A 16,753-nucleotide genomic window follows, 5' to 3' on the forward strand; every position below is an offset into this window, starting at 1 on the left:
TCATGTATCATATCATAAGTGAAAGGGAGAAAAATTGTTCTTTTTCAGGCTCACAAACAAATGGGGAAAAAGAAATAAACTCAAATCCCAGAGCAGTATAATAACAGTTTTAAAAAACATGAGGAACCAGTGTGTTTTTTTAATAGCCACAGTAGCTTAGGGTCCCAGTAATATTTCATTATATTACATTTGAACACCAAATCGACCCATTTTGTAATTGCAAAAGGCAAATTAAATTTCTGTACACTGTCTGGAGAACCAGAAGACCATGGAACAGTAAGAAGGTCACATGACAGCATGAATTGTAGCAGGACAGAGCTACAAGGAGCCTCCAGATTCATGCAACCAGGGGTACTGACGAGCCTGTTGGAGACTTCAAGGAGAGGTGTGTGGATGACAGGACGTGCAGGCAGAGCAAACATCCCTTTGCATCTTGTGGCTCAGTGGCACTGTACTTAATGCAGAATGTACTCACAAAGAGTTTCCCCAAGGTATTTGACTCTCAAAAGGAATTGACCCTGAAACAGAAGGGTTGCTCAGCAAGGAGCCTCTTCATTTCACCCTTCACTGTGCCTCTACCTGTCCACATGGACAAGGAAGATCTCTTGGGTTGCCCACAGTTCTTACAGCTGAGGAGACGGATCAGTGGATGAAGATCTTAACCGGGTCTCTCTGCAGACTGTTGGGAAAGCTGTGCCCATGGTTGCGGCTCAACAGAGCAAGGAAGTGACTGGCAGTCAGGACTCAGGATTAGTTTCTCAGGCTCTGCCATGGATGTGCTGTGCAACCTTTGATAAATTGCTTAGGAAATCACTTTCAAATGCCACAGATACAATTGGGTGCATCTATATAAAAGTGCCTTCTTTTCAGAGGCCCAAACCAGCAAGTCTGGAAAAATCAGCACTTTTGGACTCCAGCCCACTTCTGAGTTTGCAAAATGTTCCCTTTAGCTTCTTTTTGCTTGCTTCACCATCTGTCAAATAGGGCTGTTAATACTGACTCTGTACAGAGTTTTAAGCTTCTGAGACTAAAAGTGCATGATAATAAGTGTTAGTAATTACAATACTGTCACCACATGCAACCAGGTCTTCAGGGATTGGTTTGCTGTTTGAAAGACAAGTAGAAGTTAAAGCTAAGGCACACACTTGGTGCTTGGCCCCTCTCAAAGAGCGTTTGAGTTTTTTAGCTGTATGGATTCTGCTGTAGCTGGTTTGATACTTGGATGTAGGCTGTGGCTGTCTGTGGGTTACACTTAAGAGGGATCCAGCCAGATGTTTCTTTGTGACAGCTCTGGGGAGTGGGGAAATCAAGAGAGGAGAGGGTCAGGGGGTCACTGCCCAAAGGGGCTGGGCTGTGTCTGTATGGAGAGCCAGGGTAAGGTCATCCCTTGCAAGGACCTTTGCTCCTTTCTCCTCTTTTTCTCCCACTTCAAATCTCAGAGGACCGTGCAGTTACATTTCCTGAGACCATGAAGCCACATTTCCTGACAGGCAGTTGCATCCCACTATGGTGACATTGCATGGCCTGTGGCCCTGCAGCACTGTCAGGCAGATCAGTAATTTGGAACAAAGAGATCCAGGAGGACTAAAACAGTGATGCTCTACATGTGGCTAAGCTCCTCTAGGTACCCTGACCCTCTAAAAGTGGTACCTATGGAGTGTGGGATAGGAGTAGGTCAGCCAGGGCATCATCCTGAGGGATGATGCATGGCTGTGTTACTCCCTGGCCCTTCTGACACTGAAGGCCATCTGTTTAATCAGTGCCTCCCTCTGATGCTGCTCTCCTCAATGAGCTGCCCATCACCTCTTCTCCATGCCTGCAGGTTTACTGGGGCTCCTCAGCTGTGCCAAGCCCCACCACAACCACACATACCCAGCTTAGGCGGGGGCACCTCCCACGCCTTTGGGTCAGTTTGGTTTGTGTCAGGCCCCGGTGGCAAGTGTAACCGCCCTCCTTCCCCCCCTTTCCCTTCCCCTCCTTGCCACTTCCCCCCGCTGCATCCCATCCCTTTGCCTTTGTTGGGGGGGAAGGGGTGACCTTGGGGAGCCAGTGCCGTGGGGCTCCCTGGAGCACCCAGTCTCCTCTCCATCTTGCTGCTGTGGTGTCTGCTCCCCAGCCTGTGCCCAACATGCAGCCCTGGTGAGCTCGCACGCTGCCTTGCACCATGTCCATTGCTCACTGACAGCCTTCATCTGCAAAACAGCTTTTTCCTGTTGGATATTAACTTCTTCCCTCTTTTTCTTTTCTCTCTCTGTCTTTCTCATGTTCTTTCACCACAGCCCTGCTGCTCACACAAGGTAAGTGCTTTTTCTCCTTTCCTCTGGCTGCTCTGGCTCTCTTTTTGTCCCTTTTGGTCAGATCCTCCCTGCTTGTGTTTGTTATGTTGTAGACAACCTCAGCTCATGATGTTTGTGCTAGTTTAGTTAAGAGCACTACAATTAAGAAAATAACAGTGATTGATTTATTGATTGATTGACTGACATCTGAGAGCATTTCCCATATTCCAGATTTTTCCTTGCTGTCTGAGGGAAATGATCCAGACAGAGTTGCAAAGCAATACATGCAGCTATACCTGGTCTGAAGCTGTTACTCGAGCCTCTCTTTAGGCAGCTCTGGTGCTTGGGTTGTGCTGATGCCTGGGGGAAGATGGGGATTTCTGCAGGGAGGGGGCATTTCTGCAGTGTGGGACAGTGTTGCCTGGGGTGGGTGAGGGTACAAGGTTGTGCAGGTGTCCCCTTCCTATGGAGGGTCACATGTCACCCCTCAGCGCCTTCACCCCTGTGCTCTCCACCTCCCATCCTAGGGGGTCCCCAGGGTGTGCACAGCACCAGAGCTGTACTACCAGAATATGATCAGCACCATTTCCCTCCTCACCCTCAGCTCTGGTTCTGCACTCTGCATCTCCTGTCCCTGCGTCAGGATTTCCTGTGTATTGATACAGAGCCCCTCTTCCTTGCCTGAAATCCCCATTACACTGGTCTGTCTTTATCCTGCTGTGGCGCAGTGTATGCCTCCTGTATTGTGGTTATTCTTTCAATTCCAGATGCGATTACTGTTCAATTTCCACTAAAGAAGCATTTCTTGAAAGATAAGGGTGGGCATGGAGGTTGCAGAGAGGAGCTTGAAATCCCACAGGTTTGCGAGCAGAGCTGAAAACCAAAGCATTCATGATGCCTGAGCTGTGCTGCAAATCCAAGGAGCAGCATCTGCCACGCAGCCTTCAGTCTGGCCCCTTTTCAGAGGATGCCAAATCTGCTGCACAGGGGATGTCCTGAGCCCATTGGCTATTGGACTAATTAGAAAATTGCTAGTGGCAGGCAGAAATCCCCAGTTCCCCAAATACCAGCTTAGGGTGTTTATGGAAAACTCCTCGGAATGGTTTGGACGGTTTCCTTTGTTACTTCTTCAGATCCAGGAGGACTGGAAATGAGTTAAGCACAGCCTCCTTCCCAGTAATTTCATTGCTTTAATTCAGTAGCTGCCTAATTTGATCAGAACCCCGGGAACCAAATAATTCCTATTAAAATAACATAACTTTCCTCCCTCTGTTTTGATCCAGGCTGATTGCTTTTGGCAGCTGTTGTTGGAGAAGTTGGTCATCAGCTATGAAAAGTTACTTTTCGGTTCATAAGAGCCTCCTCTCTGTCTGGTGAGGGGTCCCTGGGGTGCCCCCCTTGCCCAGCTGCCTCAGGGTGTTCTCTGTGTATGTGAGGGGTGCTGGGCTCGTGGTGCTCGGCCCCCACACGTGCTTCAATCCAGCAGCAGGCCGGCAAGCAGGCACGTGCTGGAGTGTCACTCAGCAGCAATCACGGCTGATCAGTGGGGAGAGAAGCGACGTCCTCATTTAGTCCACGTCATGTTAGATTTAGGTTACACCGGCGCATGGGAATCTTTGTTTAAAAACTGCATTATTGAATGTTCCAGTGGAATCTGTCTGTCCCACACCTCATCCCTTGCTTCCTGGAGCAGCTTGTACAGCTCTTCCTGGGCAGCATCCCATTCCTGGGAATGTGTCCCTGGGGCTGTTGGGTGCCCTGGCTCTCCTCTGCAGCCCTGGGGCATTCCCCTTCCCATGGCACTGCTTTGGCAGCCCCTGCAGGGCCAGCAGCTGCACAGCCCCGGATCACAAGAGTGATCCCTTCTCTTCACAGAAAGTGTGGGTGCCCTAATGGATGCGCCCAAGTGACAATGCCTCTCTTGTCCCAAGAGCCCTTACCTGGGAAGAAATGAGGGATCCTGACTTTGGCCCCCCCCAAGCCTTGCAGGGCCCCCCCAAGGAAAACAGGGCTGTGAATTTTACACAAGGTGAAGTAACTGGGCAGGGCACCAGTTCTGCTCAGCATTTATTTCTTCCAAATTTCTTCTGTCTCTGAGCCAGACTTGCAAGGCCATGCAATGCTTGGCCATGTGTCCAACGCCAGCTGTTCAGGCTTCAGAGTAGTATGGCATAACTGTGGAGAGTCTGTTTTGACACTGGCAATGATCTTTCTTTATATTGTTTACACAGGGAATTACTTGATACCAAAGCGCAAAGGTACTCCAGTTGTCCCTGCCTTTGCCAGCAGTGGAAGAGCTGCTCTCAAGGTCTTTCCAGCCTTTGCAAAAGTCACTGAAAGCTTGAGTGCAGCCTTTGCTTGAAAGTTCTTGGGCTCAAGTGATCTAGATCCTTAAAGGGCAGATACTTCTATATCATAATTTCTGTATGTTCATCCAGTTCCAAGAAATTATTTCTAAATATTTTTCTTTATTTATGCATTAAAACTCCCATGTGCACTTAGCAGTGGGAAAGACTGAGATGCCAGTTGTCTGGCCAGACAGGGATGGTCATGTCAGCAGCAATCTCAAGGCAGAGCCAGGAGTGGAATAATGCTCAGTTCCCAGCCCTGTGCCTTAGCCTCTCTCTCATGAATGTGCATCATTTCCCAGTTACCATTAAGGAATGCTGGGCATGTATACAGGATGTATCATGTCTCAAAAATAGCTTTCAGGGCTAAGTAAGCAGATTCCTTACATTTTAGAAGGCAGCCTGGGCTCCAGTGCTTGTATGTGGGCATGTTCTTCCATAAAGGGCATATCCATATGCTAATCTCCAAAGCCAGAGTGTCTTTTAGCCAGAAGTCTTCTCCACTTATGACTGACAGCTTGACAGTGCTCTGGAGAGAAGAACTCATTCATGCTCTCTATTTACTTTGTTTAGCCAGGGTTATTTCTTATTAAGCCACAACAAAAAAAAAAGTATCCCATTTTAATTGTTTTAATTTCTTCCTAGCAGCATAGTCTCCAAAAGGGGTGACCTTCATGCAGATACATTCCTCCCCCAGAAATGCATGGCGACAAGATAGCTTGAAGAGTGTGAAATGGCCTTCATAGCAATCTTTCATGAATACATTACTGGTTTTAGTCCAATTTATTCAGCAAGTGTCAGGGAATACAAACTGCTCCATGGTTGTTTGGTAGTTTTACAGTATTGCCTAGGTGATGAGTATCTACCTCTCTAATGGTGTTACAGGGCCTTCCCATTGCCAAAGCTCATCATTGCCATCAGCTCAAAAGATGCAGTGGCCAGATTACACCACAGAAATGGACTTTATCTAACTTTGATTTGTAATGTGTCCAAGAGGCCACAGGCAATGTCTAGTCCCTGTTTGATCCCCCCAGTCTGAAGGAGGTTGAGTGGGCAAGCAATGCATGATGTGGGAACATATCTCAGTGCTCCCTTTCCCTGGGAGAAATACAATGAGGGGGGGATATGCTTACAGTATTTTGACCCCAAGGAATGGCCTGTCATGTGCAGGTCTGAAAGTGCTTTGCAGATCACTGTGGCTCAAGTCCTGGGATGGCCCTGCAGATGTAAGTTGAGAGAGGCAGACTGAGACAGACGTGGGGTGAAAGCTGAGCAGTGAGCATGGCAGAGACATGCCCAGGGCTGCAGAGCACAGCAGCGGCAGGACCATAACCAGGAGCTGCTCAGCCCCCTTGTCTGTCATAGCTTTAAGGGTCTGAACCAAGTGGAATGAGAGCATGGAGTGGTTTTATCCGAGAATTTCTCTTGCTTCCTTCACAGTCCAGCACCTAGTGAGTATCAGCTGTGGCTGTTGCTACAGCAAAAGCAAAAGCGTACTTGATCCTCATTCCTCCCACCCAGCCTTTTGATTTTACCAGACTGTTGTCTCACCTGCATGTAGAATAGTCCCTCTAACTCATTGGCTCCCTGGCACCAGGAGCAGGGTACCTTGGTGCAGCAGCTGGCACAGCAGCCCCAGCTTGCCTGGCCTCAGCAGCCTGTGTGTGCTCCTGCAGCCTAGAGAGGTTCCTAACACTCAAAGGTAGCACATACTTAAGTGTCAGAGCAGACAGGGTCTAGGGGACCCCTCTCTGCCACCTTCTCCTTCTCAGGGAGGAGGTGGAGGCAGCCCAGAAGGCCCTGGCAAGCTCTGTTCTCGATAGGCAGAGCCAGACCTTATCAGGCTTAATTGGAGTTGACAGCAGGGAGTCCAGGGTGCAATCCACATTGAAAAGTAGGTACTGATGCAGATACAAACAGAAATCAGGCTAGTTAATAATTAAGCTGCAGCTTGGCAGCATTCACCTTGACAGACTTGACCTTCCCAATTAATATCTCTCTCCCAACATACAATCCCCCCATCCTCACTCCCCCTTACTTTGTGTTTTATTTATCTCAGCCCTTAGTAGTGTTCTTTGCAGGCTGCCATACTGGGGTGATGTGTGACACACATCACAGATGTCCTGTCTCTGCTTCCTGGAGGAGCCCTCCAAGACCCCAGCCGTACACCAGACTGTGTAGGAGCATGTTCCACATTTGCTGTAAGCGAGCAGCCTTACAGCAAGAGAGGGATTGCAAGGATTGATGGAAGCAAGGGAGGATAGCAACCTCCTGTGGCTCTATAGGCAGGCTGGTACACCCTGTGCTGGCTGAAGTGCTTCCCTGAAATGCCAGAGCATTGGGATTGTTCTCTGTCACTGGGTTTTTTGCAAGAGTTTATTCCTTCTCAGCTGTTGGGTCATTACACACAGGCTCAACTCAGCCCTCAGCATTCCACTGAAACAGACAGACCCAACAGGCCTGGAGCAGGTTTAGGGTGGGATGTGGTGTTTTGTAGAGGTTGACACTGATTCCCACCACAAGATGCTCATGTGTTCAAAACAGTAGGTAGGCAGCACTGGTGGAATCATGTAGGTGCTTCATATTGCTATTTGAAAGTGCTTAGCTCCCCACCTTGACTGTATGGCAAGTATAGGTTCTGGATCAAAAATATCAGCTGAACTATTAAATTTGTCCTTCCTGACGCTGCCTTAATTTCAGAGCACAGTCAGCAGCCTGGTATTTAGCGCCTGTGGGTCACTTGCATAAGTGCATTGAGCAAGATCCAGTACAGTACTGCCATGGGAGTCTTGTGTTTTTCTCCTACATTAGGATGGAGCCTCAGTGAAAATACAATTGCAGCTTAAATGTTTTCAGATGCAGCTTTGAAATTTAGGTTTAGGTTAGGTTTCTGTGCTTTGCTTTCCTGTTGCACATTCACAAATGTGACTGCTTTTTAATGAGACATTAAGGAATTACCTTCTTTCTTCCTTATCCAAAAGCTTCCACTATTAACATTTCTATGAGGTACCCATTTGGACGTGCTCTCTGTGCCTGTTCTCTGTGGTTTGCCTTTAGCTGACATGGAAAGACTTAGCTGGGCAGTCATGTTCAATCATCTGTCCCCACAGGATGCCCTTGGTGTGCCATCTTGGGTGCCCCTGTTCTTCCCTCTGCACCCCAGTTCACTCTACACATGGAAGAGGAAGTGACATCAGTGTCTCCCTTATCCATGTCTCCGTGGGTGTGCTGTCACTAGGCTGAAGGTCTCCATTGCCGGTCATCTTATCTCTTCACTCCAGGTGGCTTACCTAGGGCTTGGAGGTGCCTCTGGTGGCACTTAGTCTGCTGGCAAGGTGCCTTCTGGAATAGCAGGACTCCTACCACCTTCACTTTGTGAAGTATCAGGTCCCATGCTCATGCTAGCATCTAGCCCCTAGGCTGACAGACACTCTTGGACATGGTTGTGTTGCTTGATTCACTCTAAGAGCTGCCTGGCAAGTGATTGCCTCGGTTGTTGCATCAGTAGGTGATCCACAGGTGGCTTGCAGAGACAACAAAGCCACATACTAGAAGGTGCAAGGTCCTGTGGACACAGGCGTTCCCATGCAGCCTGCCCAACAGCCCTGGACACAGCAAAACACACAAAGAGACACAGAAGATCTTCCTCCTCAGGGAGGGATTCACATCTTTCACTGTCCTGCCTGGTGCAAGTACATAAATTAGCATAAGCAACATGCCAGATTCTGGGATAAAGATGTGTTGGATACCATTTCCTATGGAGATAAAAAAACTTGCTGCACTGCATGTGCTACAGACCTGCCTGCAGTTCAGCCTTGCCTAGAGGCATAATATTTGCGTGAGACACTGTGTTCTCTTACTATGCCAAAGGCTTTTGTCAAATCGGTTAGATTGGGGATTGAGCTTTTATTGCATCATTTCTCCTGGAGTAAAGCTGAGGAAATGCTGCCTGATATTCCTTATTTTCAGAGCATTTCCTCTGCACTCTGCAACTGCAGCCAGTGGGCAGGAGCCTAAAGGACTGCACTGCCAACTGTGACCACAGCTTTTCAAATGTATTTATTCCAGGGAAGGTTGTAGTGAGTCAGACTGTCACCAAGCCTGGGCTTTGCAACCCGGCTGGGATGGCTGTAGTGCTTCTGCTCAGTTCTGTATTGTCAGCACATGTCGGCATGTGCTCAAGCTCATCTGCCAAGCTGGGTTTTGTGGAGCTGAGGGTACCTTTGCCCCTGACCTTCAGGTTATGGGGAGCTCATTCAGAAGCAATGTCATGTTGTCATGGATTGACTTTGGCACAATGCCAGTGCCTCCCATGAGAGGTGTATTCTTCAAAATGGTTACTGTGAGATGTGACCCGGGAACAGAACAAAGCAGGCTCTAACTTGGGAATGGAGGGGAAAGACAACACTTTATTAATCTACATAGACACAAAAAAGAAAGGGGAAAACTACATACACACAACAATCCACAATAGAATACTTTCAGAACACTCCTCCTCCTCCCCCCAGTCCTCTAACATTCAAATCCCCTCTAATACATTAATTCTTAATCCAATACTCTCCTTTCACACAAGCCCCCCCCAGTCCATCAGGAGAGAGAGAAGTCTCCCTCTTTCGCCATCGGCTTCCCCCTGGAAACACAGTAGAACTTCTGTGCTTCCATGTCACACACAGCAGCTGCTCAAAGAGAAATCTGCCATGGTGACCGTCTCCCTTCCATGTCCAGTGCTCTCACCACTGTCCATGGATCTAAACTACTCCTTAGGTTTTTTAAGAATGCTTTCCCCCCAGTTCCAAGACGTGGCCGCCTCTTACCATTTGGGACTCCTGTCCCCCCCATATTCACTCCCCTGGGGCCTGGGGCTCAGGAACGGAGATTCTTCGCTGAAGGCCGAGGGTTCACCACACCCTCCCCCCAGTCTCTGTTCCTTCGACTTCTCTTCGCGGCCTTATCATCCCTGGCGCTTGCCCAGCCGCCTCCCCCAAGGTGCAGTCTCTGCATTAACGGAAGAAACTGGCTTCACCCGTGGCTATGTAAGAGAAAAGTCCGGCTAAAGCCACTCCAATCATCTCCTCCATCTCGGGTGCTCTATCTGCTGGCATTCTTTCCCTTACTCAAACCTTCTTCATCTTTCCCCTCCTCCATCCCTTCTCAGTTTCCAGCTGAAGAGGATCAGTGTTTTTACAGTTTCTATTGTTTCAACACTAAAAGGGTTAAAAGCACAGCCTGTCCTGGCAGCGGCTGGGCACCTTGCCCACCCCTTCTCCTCCCGACCGCTTATCCTTCTCTCCGGGGGGGGGGGGCTGCCCAAACCATCCCAGGACTCCTCCACCCCTGCCTCTCGCAGCAGCTCCGGCTTCCCATTCTCAGGCCGCACACCTTTCCCCCTTCCCCACCCAGACGCAGCTGGGCAGGGGAGAGGATCCGATCTGCTCACTTGCCGGACTCCAAAGAGGAAGTCTCTCTGGGAGTGCTCTGCTTTTAACCCCTGTGTGTTCTCAGAGGCGTATCCACATCCCCAGTGGCCACACCAGGTGCCAGTCTAAAATTTGGCCACTGATTGGTTTGACCTTAACTTCCCAAAACCTTACTTCCGGGTCAAACCATGACACATGTCATATGTGCTATGGCAACTGATGTGTGAGCACCTGCGTTTTCATCAATGGATACAGCTTATCTTCACACACTCCCAGGGAGAGCAAGACACTGAACTTTCTTGTTCTGTGTCTTAGAAGAAGAGTTGTACATGATACCTGACTCCTTGTTCCAGTGAATATGAGCACCTTGCATCTTGTTCTTGATAACCATCAATTCATGCCTCCAAGTGTAGTGTAAAGTAGAACATTTTCAAAGAATCATGTAATCATAGAATCATTAAGGTTGGAAAAGACCTCCAAGATCATTGCGTCTAACCTTTGACCAAACAGCACTTTGTCAACTAAACCATAGCACTAAGTGCCACATCCAGTTGTTTCTTGATCTGTACCAGGGATGGTGACTCCACCACCTTCCTGGGCAGCCCATTCCAATGATTAACTAACCTTTCAGTGAAAAAGTGTGCCCCCTTCATCCCCCAGCATCCTGCTTGCCCTTCTTCTTCTCCAGGTGCTGTTTTCCTCTGCCTGTGTAACTTTTTTCTAAACTTAGCAGGGATTCCTAAAACCAGACGATGCTGTCTTGGAGCTAGGCAGTGATGGTTTTGATGTACATCATTGATTATAAATGATGGGTGCAACTTTTCTGTTTCTGTGATGGGTTACAATAATGTCACCTGCCACAGGAGTTATGTTTTATAAACTGAAGGTCTTGCAAGGCACACAGTCTTTGCCGTCAATCTAGCCAGGCAGATGAAGACAGAAGTCAGAGTTTATAAACATATTTCACTGCATAATTTCTATGTGAGTTTTAGTATGAAGTATGAGATCTGCTGGAGTCCACATGGGATTAATCACATCTGAGGCATTACCTGGGCATTTGTAACCTCTACAGGAAACCTCAGGTAACATCTCACCCACTGCTCAGCCAGAACAAGATGCTCTGCCTTTGTGATATGCCTTCCAAAAGCTCCAGCTTGCACTCCCAGGCTCAGCTGGGCCCTGTATTGCAGCTTGTACACCCTGACTGCTCAGGCACGGGAAAGCTGGGGAAACCCAGCCCCTTTCTTGAGGCTTCAGTTTTACAGAGAGCCCCTCAGCATATTCCTGCACTTAGGCATGTGGGTGGAAGAGAAGACCTGGGCCAGACCTAGGCACCCTTCTAGCTGTTTGGGATGCTCCTTCCCATCTGGGCAACCAGAACGCTCTTGAGGCACCTTGCTGGGTTAACTGGGTCATCAGCGACATTGAGCCTGACACAAGGTCATCTCAGCATGCTGCTGACCCAGGGTCCTGGTTTAGTTTCCTTCAGTAGAAACTAAATGTGGAATTACAGAATGGAATATGTTGGAAGGAATCTTAAAGATTATCTGGTTTCAATCCCACTCCCATGGACACCATTCCCTAGGTTGCTCAAATACCACATCCAACCTGGTCTTGGACTTCCAGGGACAGTGGACATTGACTTCTTCTCTGGACAACCTGTTCCAGTGCCTTAGCACCTTCACAGCATTATGAATGGAAAAAACTAGTTGTTTCATTACCTCTTGTTCATTTTTCCAATTCATGTGTGGTTTACATGTGGTTGTGACTGTGTGTGTCAGAGTGTTAGATCAAGCACTGAGTGGCACAAGGAGCCAACCAAGATTTTCTGCTCAAAGGGGGGAAAAAAGGCTCTGTCTCTTGTTAATTCAAATGAGGGAGTGTGTGTTAGAAGTGTCTTAAAGGGCACTTCTGCCAAATGGCAGAATGATTTGGTACCTCGGTCTCCCCAAAACTGTGGCTGCTGTAGGGGTGCTGGGAGAGTGTCAATTGAGAGCACCAATGCAGACTGAAGAAACACTCAAGGGGGTTTTTTTTGTTGATAAATTAAAATGCATTGCCTATGTTCTTGGTGACTGATATTCAGAAATCTTGGTCATTTGTTTCTGTGGTCCAACACCCCACCACTGCCCCCCAAACTGCTGTGTGAACTTAGCAAGCTGTGAGGGGGCTGCATAAACTCATGCTCAGGCCCTGCAGACAAGCCCCCATGGTGCCCTGGAGGTCCAGGGCTGCTGCCCACAGCTTGGTGTTGGCCTTGCTTCCACAGAGGTGGCTGAGAGGAAGATGACAGTTGAAGAGGAGGAAGCCAAGAGAATTGCAGAGATGGGCAAGCCAATACTCGGAGAGCACCCCAAACTGGAAGTCATCATTGAGGAGTCCTATGAGTTCAAGGTTAGTAGGTGTCCTAAGGGTCCTCCAGGAGGGGAAAGCCATGTGGCACTATCGAGCAGCCTTGGAGAGCAGGACTGAGGGGGCAGCATGTGCAGGAAAAGGGCTGTTGAGAGAGGAAAAGAAGTATGTAATGCAGTAAAGGGTAGGTGAAGTCTACAAGAAATGTCAAAAGTAGCAGCTGCTGTTTGGTGGGAGTGGATGGAGAAAGGCTAGAAGGCCCTGCTGCAAGCAGAAGAAGCCAGTGGGCAGGAGGATGTAGGAGCAAAGCTGTCTCTGGTCAGGCAGGGTTGAGGGAAGAAGGAACTTAATCAGGATTGAGGTGTGGCAAACAAACTGGCTCTGGTGAGGTCTGGATCAGCCAGTCCAGTGAAAAGGTGAGCTCAGCCCTAGTCATGGCCTAATCTAGCTGGTAGGAGAGTGCTTGTGACACTTCCATAGTTTGGAAAGGGTCTGTGAGACCACAGTGCACTGCAAGATCATCCTTGCCCACTAGCAGCTGGTTTAATTGCTGTGCATCTTTATTCCCTCAACAGAGCACCGTGGACAAACTGATTAGGAAGACAAACCTGGCTTTGGTTGTAGGGACACATTCCTGGAGGGACCAGTTCATGGAGGCCATTACTGTGAGCGCAGGTGAGCGGGACATCAGAAAATCCATACGAACATCCACAGGATTCATGCAGCCTGGAATGACAGCGTCTCCCTGGCCAGTGATGCTCAGCTGTAGTCATCCATCAGCAAAGCCAGTCCAAAGAGCTCCTCTGCTCCAAATACAGTGGGCTCTTGCAGGTGCATTAGTGAGGAGCCCAGGAGATCCATCTTCTGGTGCAGAGCCCTCCAGAAGGCCAGTTTTCAAAGGCTGCGTCAGCTGGCAGTGCTCCTGCTGCTTCAGTGATCTGATGAGCAGTGTGCAGGCAGCAAAATCCCATCCTGGCTGAGATCCTGGCCAGTGCAGGTAGCTCCTACTGGGAGATGTCCTGTCATAGCCAGTGGAGTTCCTGGGAATGGGGAGAGTTACCACATGAAGACTGGAGATGTTGTCTCATGAGGCAGCAGCTGGTGAAGGAAAAGGCCCAGAGACCTGCCAGCTGTTGCCTGATGAGAGAGCTCACTGCTTTCAGAGCTAGGCAGCTGTGGGGAAGGTATTTTAGGCATATCTCTGCCATTAATGGCAGTTGGGCATCTTTCTGAACTTTTCCTTGATGGCTGGTTTGGCATCTGCCTCAAAAGGGTGTTTTCCACCCAGCTGTAGAGGAGGCAGTGGATGACCCAGCCTGTGCTCTGGAACAGGAGGATCAAAAGATCTCTCCAGTTTCCCAATTCTATTACTTTCCGTTAGTTTTGGCCCAAAACATCACTTGCCCGTGTAGTTTCTTCATGCCACTTCGTGCCACTCAACAGTGATCTCCACAGGTTGACTACCTCCTGTGTGACTGTCTATGGATAGGGACAGGGCTGCCCCTCTGTGGGTACAATGCCCCATTACATCACTCCCCATCCCTGAGGGCTCTGGGGTGCCTGGGAGATACTCTTTTTGCCGAGCCTCACCCATCACTGAAGGACCTGGTGTGCCTTCAATTCACTGTCGTGGCTAGCAGCACACCACCTTGTCCCAGTAGAGCAGAATCCCTGGAGCCTTGGGGTGGAGAAGCAAATCACGAGCTGCCCCATTGGAATAATGCTGGACCTCTCCTTCTGTGTTGTTTGCAGCAGGCGATGAAGACGAGGATGAGTCTGGTGAGGAGCGCCTGCCATCCTGCTTTGACTACGTGATGCACTTCCTGACAGTCTTCTGGAAGGTGCTGTTTGCCTGCGTGCCCCCCACCGAGTACTGCAATGGCTGGGCCTGCTTCGTCGTCTCCATCCTCATCATCGGCATGCTCACGGCCGTCATCGGAGACCTCGCCTCCCACTTTGGCTGCACCATTGGCCTCAAGGACTCGGTGACGGCCGTTGTCTTCGTCGCATTTGGCACTTCTGTACCAGGTGGGGTGGCCATGGGGAGGGGATGGGGTGGAAGGTAAATCCTCTGGAGATGCTCCTGATTTCAGGGGAGAAGCTCTGTCATGGGATGGGGTTCAGGCTGGGAAGGGTATCCTCAAAGTTCTGTCCCCAGGCAAGGTCTGCGCCTTGCTTTGTGACAACATGGGGTCTCTGAACCTAGGAGGGGCCTGTGCACCTCTTGCTCTGTGTCCTAACCTGGTTGGTAACACACCTGAGCCTCCCTTGCCCCCCAGGCATGAAGGGTTGTCTGTTTCTCCTGTTGGACCCTCAGTGATTTCTCCTTCCCTCCTCCCTCAACCCCAGACACCTTCGCCAGCAAAGCCGCAGCCATCCAGGACATGTACGCTGATGCCTCCATCACCAATGTCACAGGCAGCAACGCTGTCAACGTCTTCCTGGGCATCGGGCTGGCGTGGTCAGTGGCAGCAATCTACTGGGCGTCGCAGGGGCAGGAGTTCCAGGTGTCAGCAGGCACCCTGGCATTCTCCGTCACCCTCTTCACCATCTTCGCCTTCATCTGCATCAGCGTCCTCCTCTACCGCCGGCGACCCCACCTTGGGGGGGAGTTGGGCGGCCCCCGAGGGTGCAAAGTGGCCACGACATTGCTCTTCGTCAGCCTCTGGCTGCTCTACATCCTCTTCGCCACCCTGGAGGCCTATTGCTACATCAAGGGGTTTTAGGCGGCGGAGGGACGGTGCTGCCGGGGGAGGGACCCCCTCCTCCGTTACCTCACCGGACACCAGTCCTGGAAGCGCGGTTTCACTGGAGGGTACGGCTGTCTGCCAGGGGCTGCCGCTGCCCGGACAGTCAGACAGCTGCGTGCCAAAAGGGCAAAACCATCACAGAGTGAAAAAACAGAGACAAAACCCATCCAAAAATGGTACAAAAGAAAGCAACAATGGCAAGTGTTGAAATAAAACACAATAAACCCAGGCACTGACCCTATTCAATGAAATTATGAAGTTTCAACCATCTCCAAAGGCCACCTCTCCCATAGGGGGTCATCTCCTTTCCTGACGAGCACCCCTCCACTGTAAGGAGATGTATCCTCATTTTTACTAGTTGAGAATTGCAGAAGTCTGATTCAGGAATTTGTGGGGGTGTTTTTTCTTTTTTTTTCTGTTTGCTCGTTGCTTTTTGGTTCTGGGGGAGCACGCTGATTCTTTTTTTTTTTTTTTCTTTCTTTTTTACTACTTAATCTGAAAAATGTTAAAAAGTTAAAGCTTCAAGCTGCCGTCAGTGCTGGAACTGAACATGTGTATTTCTGAAGCCACAAAAGACTGTGACACAGTCAAAAAACTTTTTCACTATTACTCGTTTCCTCCCCTGCCGCCTTCCATTTCTTTCTTTTTAAAGAACATCACAAGACTGATATATTTTTAATACAAACACAGACACACAGTCACACACATTTAGTGACAAAAGCTGGAGCATGTAGCATCTCAACCACCTGCCTGGGCTAAGAAAAAAGGAAGGAAAGAAAAACCCCAACCCTCTAATACAATACGTGTCATGTATATTTTGACTATGGCATTTCTCTTTGTATAATTAACTTTGAGCTCGTGGTACTGCAGGGAGAGAAGATTATGTTAATTTACAACTGTTAAAGAAATAAAACATCCTGCCCTGAGGGGAGCAAGGGGGACAGGGAAAACAGCACTGGTTCCTTGGGATGGTGGTGGTGACAGGTTTGCTGCGTGGTCCTCCTGCGCAGAGGTGGAAATGAATTCAGGAGAACCTGGATAGTGTGCCCATATGTTTCCAGCACCATCCCACCCAGATTTGTGGTGTGGCTGCCCTTCCATTCCGTTGCTACTCCATTTTTCAGAGCACCTGCACCTCGCTGGTGGTCTCCAGGCCATTGACAGGTACGGGCTTAAAAACTGCCACCCACGTCAGGACTCCTACATCATCTCAATACCTTTTAGGAACACCAGACAGACAAAAAAGCATCATTTTAATTTGAAATGCATTTCTTTTTAAGGACAAAGAAGAAAAAAACCCACCACCATGAGAGTATGTCATGAGTTACATCAACAGCTGCAAATTGAAATGTTGGGTTGGTAATAAAATAAATAAAACCTATACCTATATCTATATAAACAGTGCTATCTAGAAACAAATTTCTTAATTGAGAGCCCTGTAAGAGAATGTTAAAATCCTACTCTGTGTAAAGTGTTTTTGAGATGAAGAGAATTTCTTCTATCACGAAACAGGTGCTGTAAAAGGGAGCAATTTTCATCAAGTTCCCTAAAATAAGCTAAACTCTGGGAGGCAGCAAGTAAGAAAGGGCTGCCAAAAGGTACAGTTCTGC

The 16,753-nt window shown here is 49.0% G+C and overlaps 1 protein-coding gene across 10 annotated transcripts in view; it reads left to right on the forward strand.

Annotated features, from left to right (window-relative positions):
• SLC8A3 (solute carrier family 8 member A3) overlaps nucleotides 1–16,524 on the forward strand; it is a 115,751-nt gene extending 99,227 nt beyond the window's left edge. For 8 of the 10 annotated variants that reach the window (XM_041400215.1, XM_041400205.1, XM_041400234.1 and 5 more), the window contains 5 exons: nucleotides 2,280–2,297; nucleotides 12,311–12,435; nucleotides 12,969–13,068; nucleotides 14,146–14,421; nucleotides 14,743–16,524. In XM_041400215.1, the coding sequence (XP_041256149.1) occupies nucleotides 2,280–2,297; nucleotides 12,311–12,435; nucleotides 12,969–13,068; nucleotides 14,146–14,421; nucleotides 14,743–15,119 (896 nt within the window). In that variant the 3' untranslated portion in view covers nucleotides 15,120–16,524. The remainder of the gene's footprint in view (nucleotides 1–2,279; nucleotides 2,298–12,310; nucleotides 12,436–12,968; nucleotides 13,069–14,145; nucleotides 14,422–14,742) is intronic. The other 2 variants (XM_041400244.1, XM_041400251.1) reach the window with 1 other exon arrangement.
• Nucleotides 16,525–16,753: the final 229 nt, after the last annotated feature.

Source organism: Onychostruthus taczanowskii, unplaced genomic scaffold (assembly GCF_017590055.1).
Source record: "Onychostruthus taczanowskii isolate IOZ18803 unplaced genomic scaffold, ASM1759005v1 scaffold1, whole genome shotgun sequence".
Lineage (NCBI taxonomy): Eukaryota > Metazoa > Chordata > Aves > Passeriformes > Passeridae > Onychostruthus > Onychostruthus taczanowskii.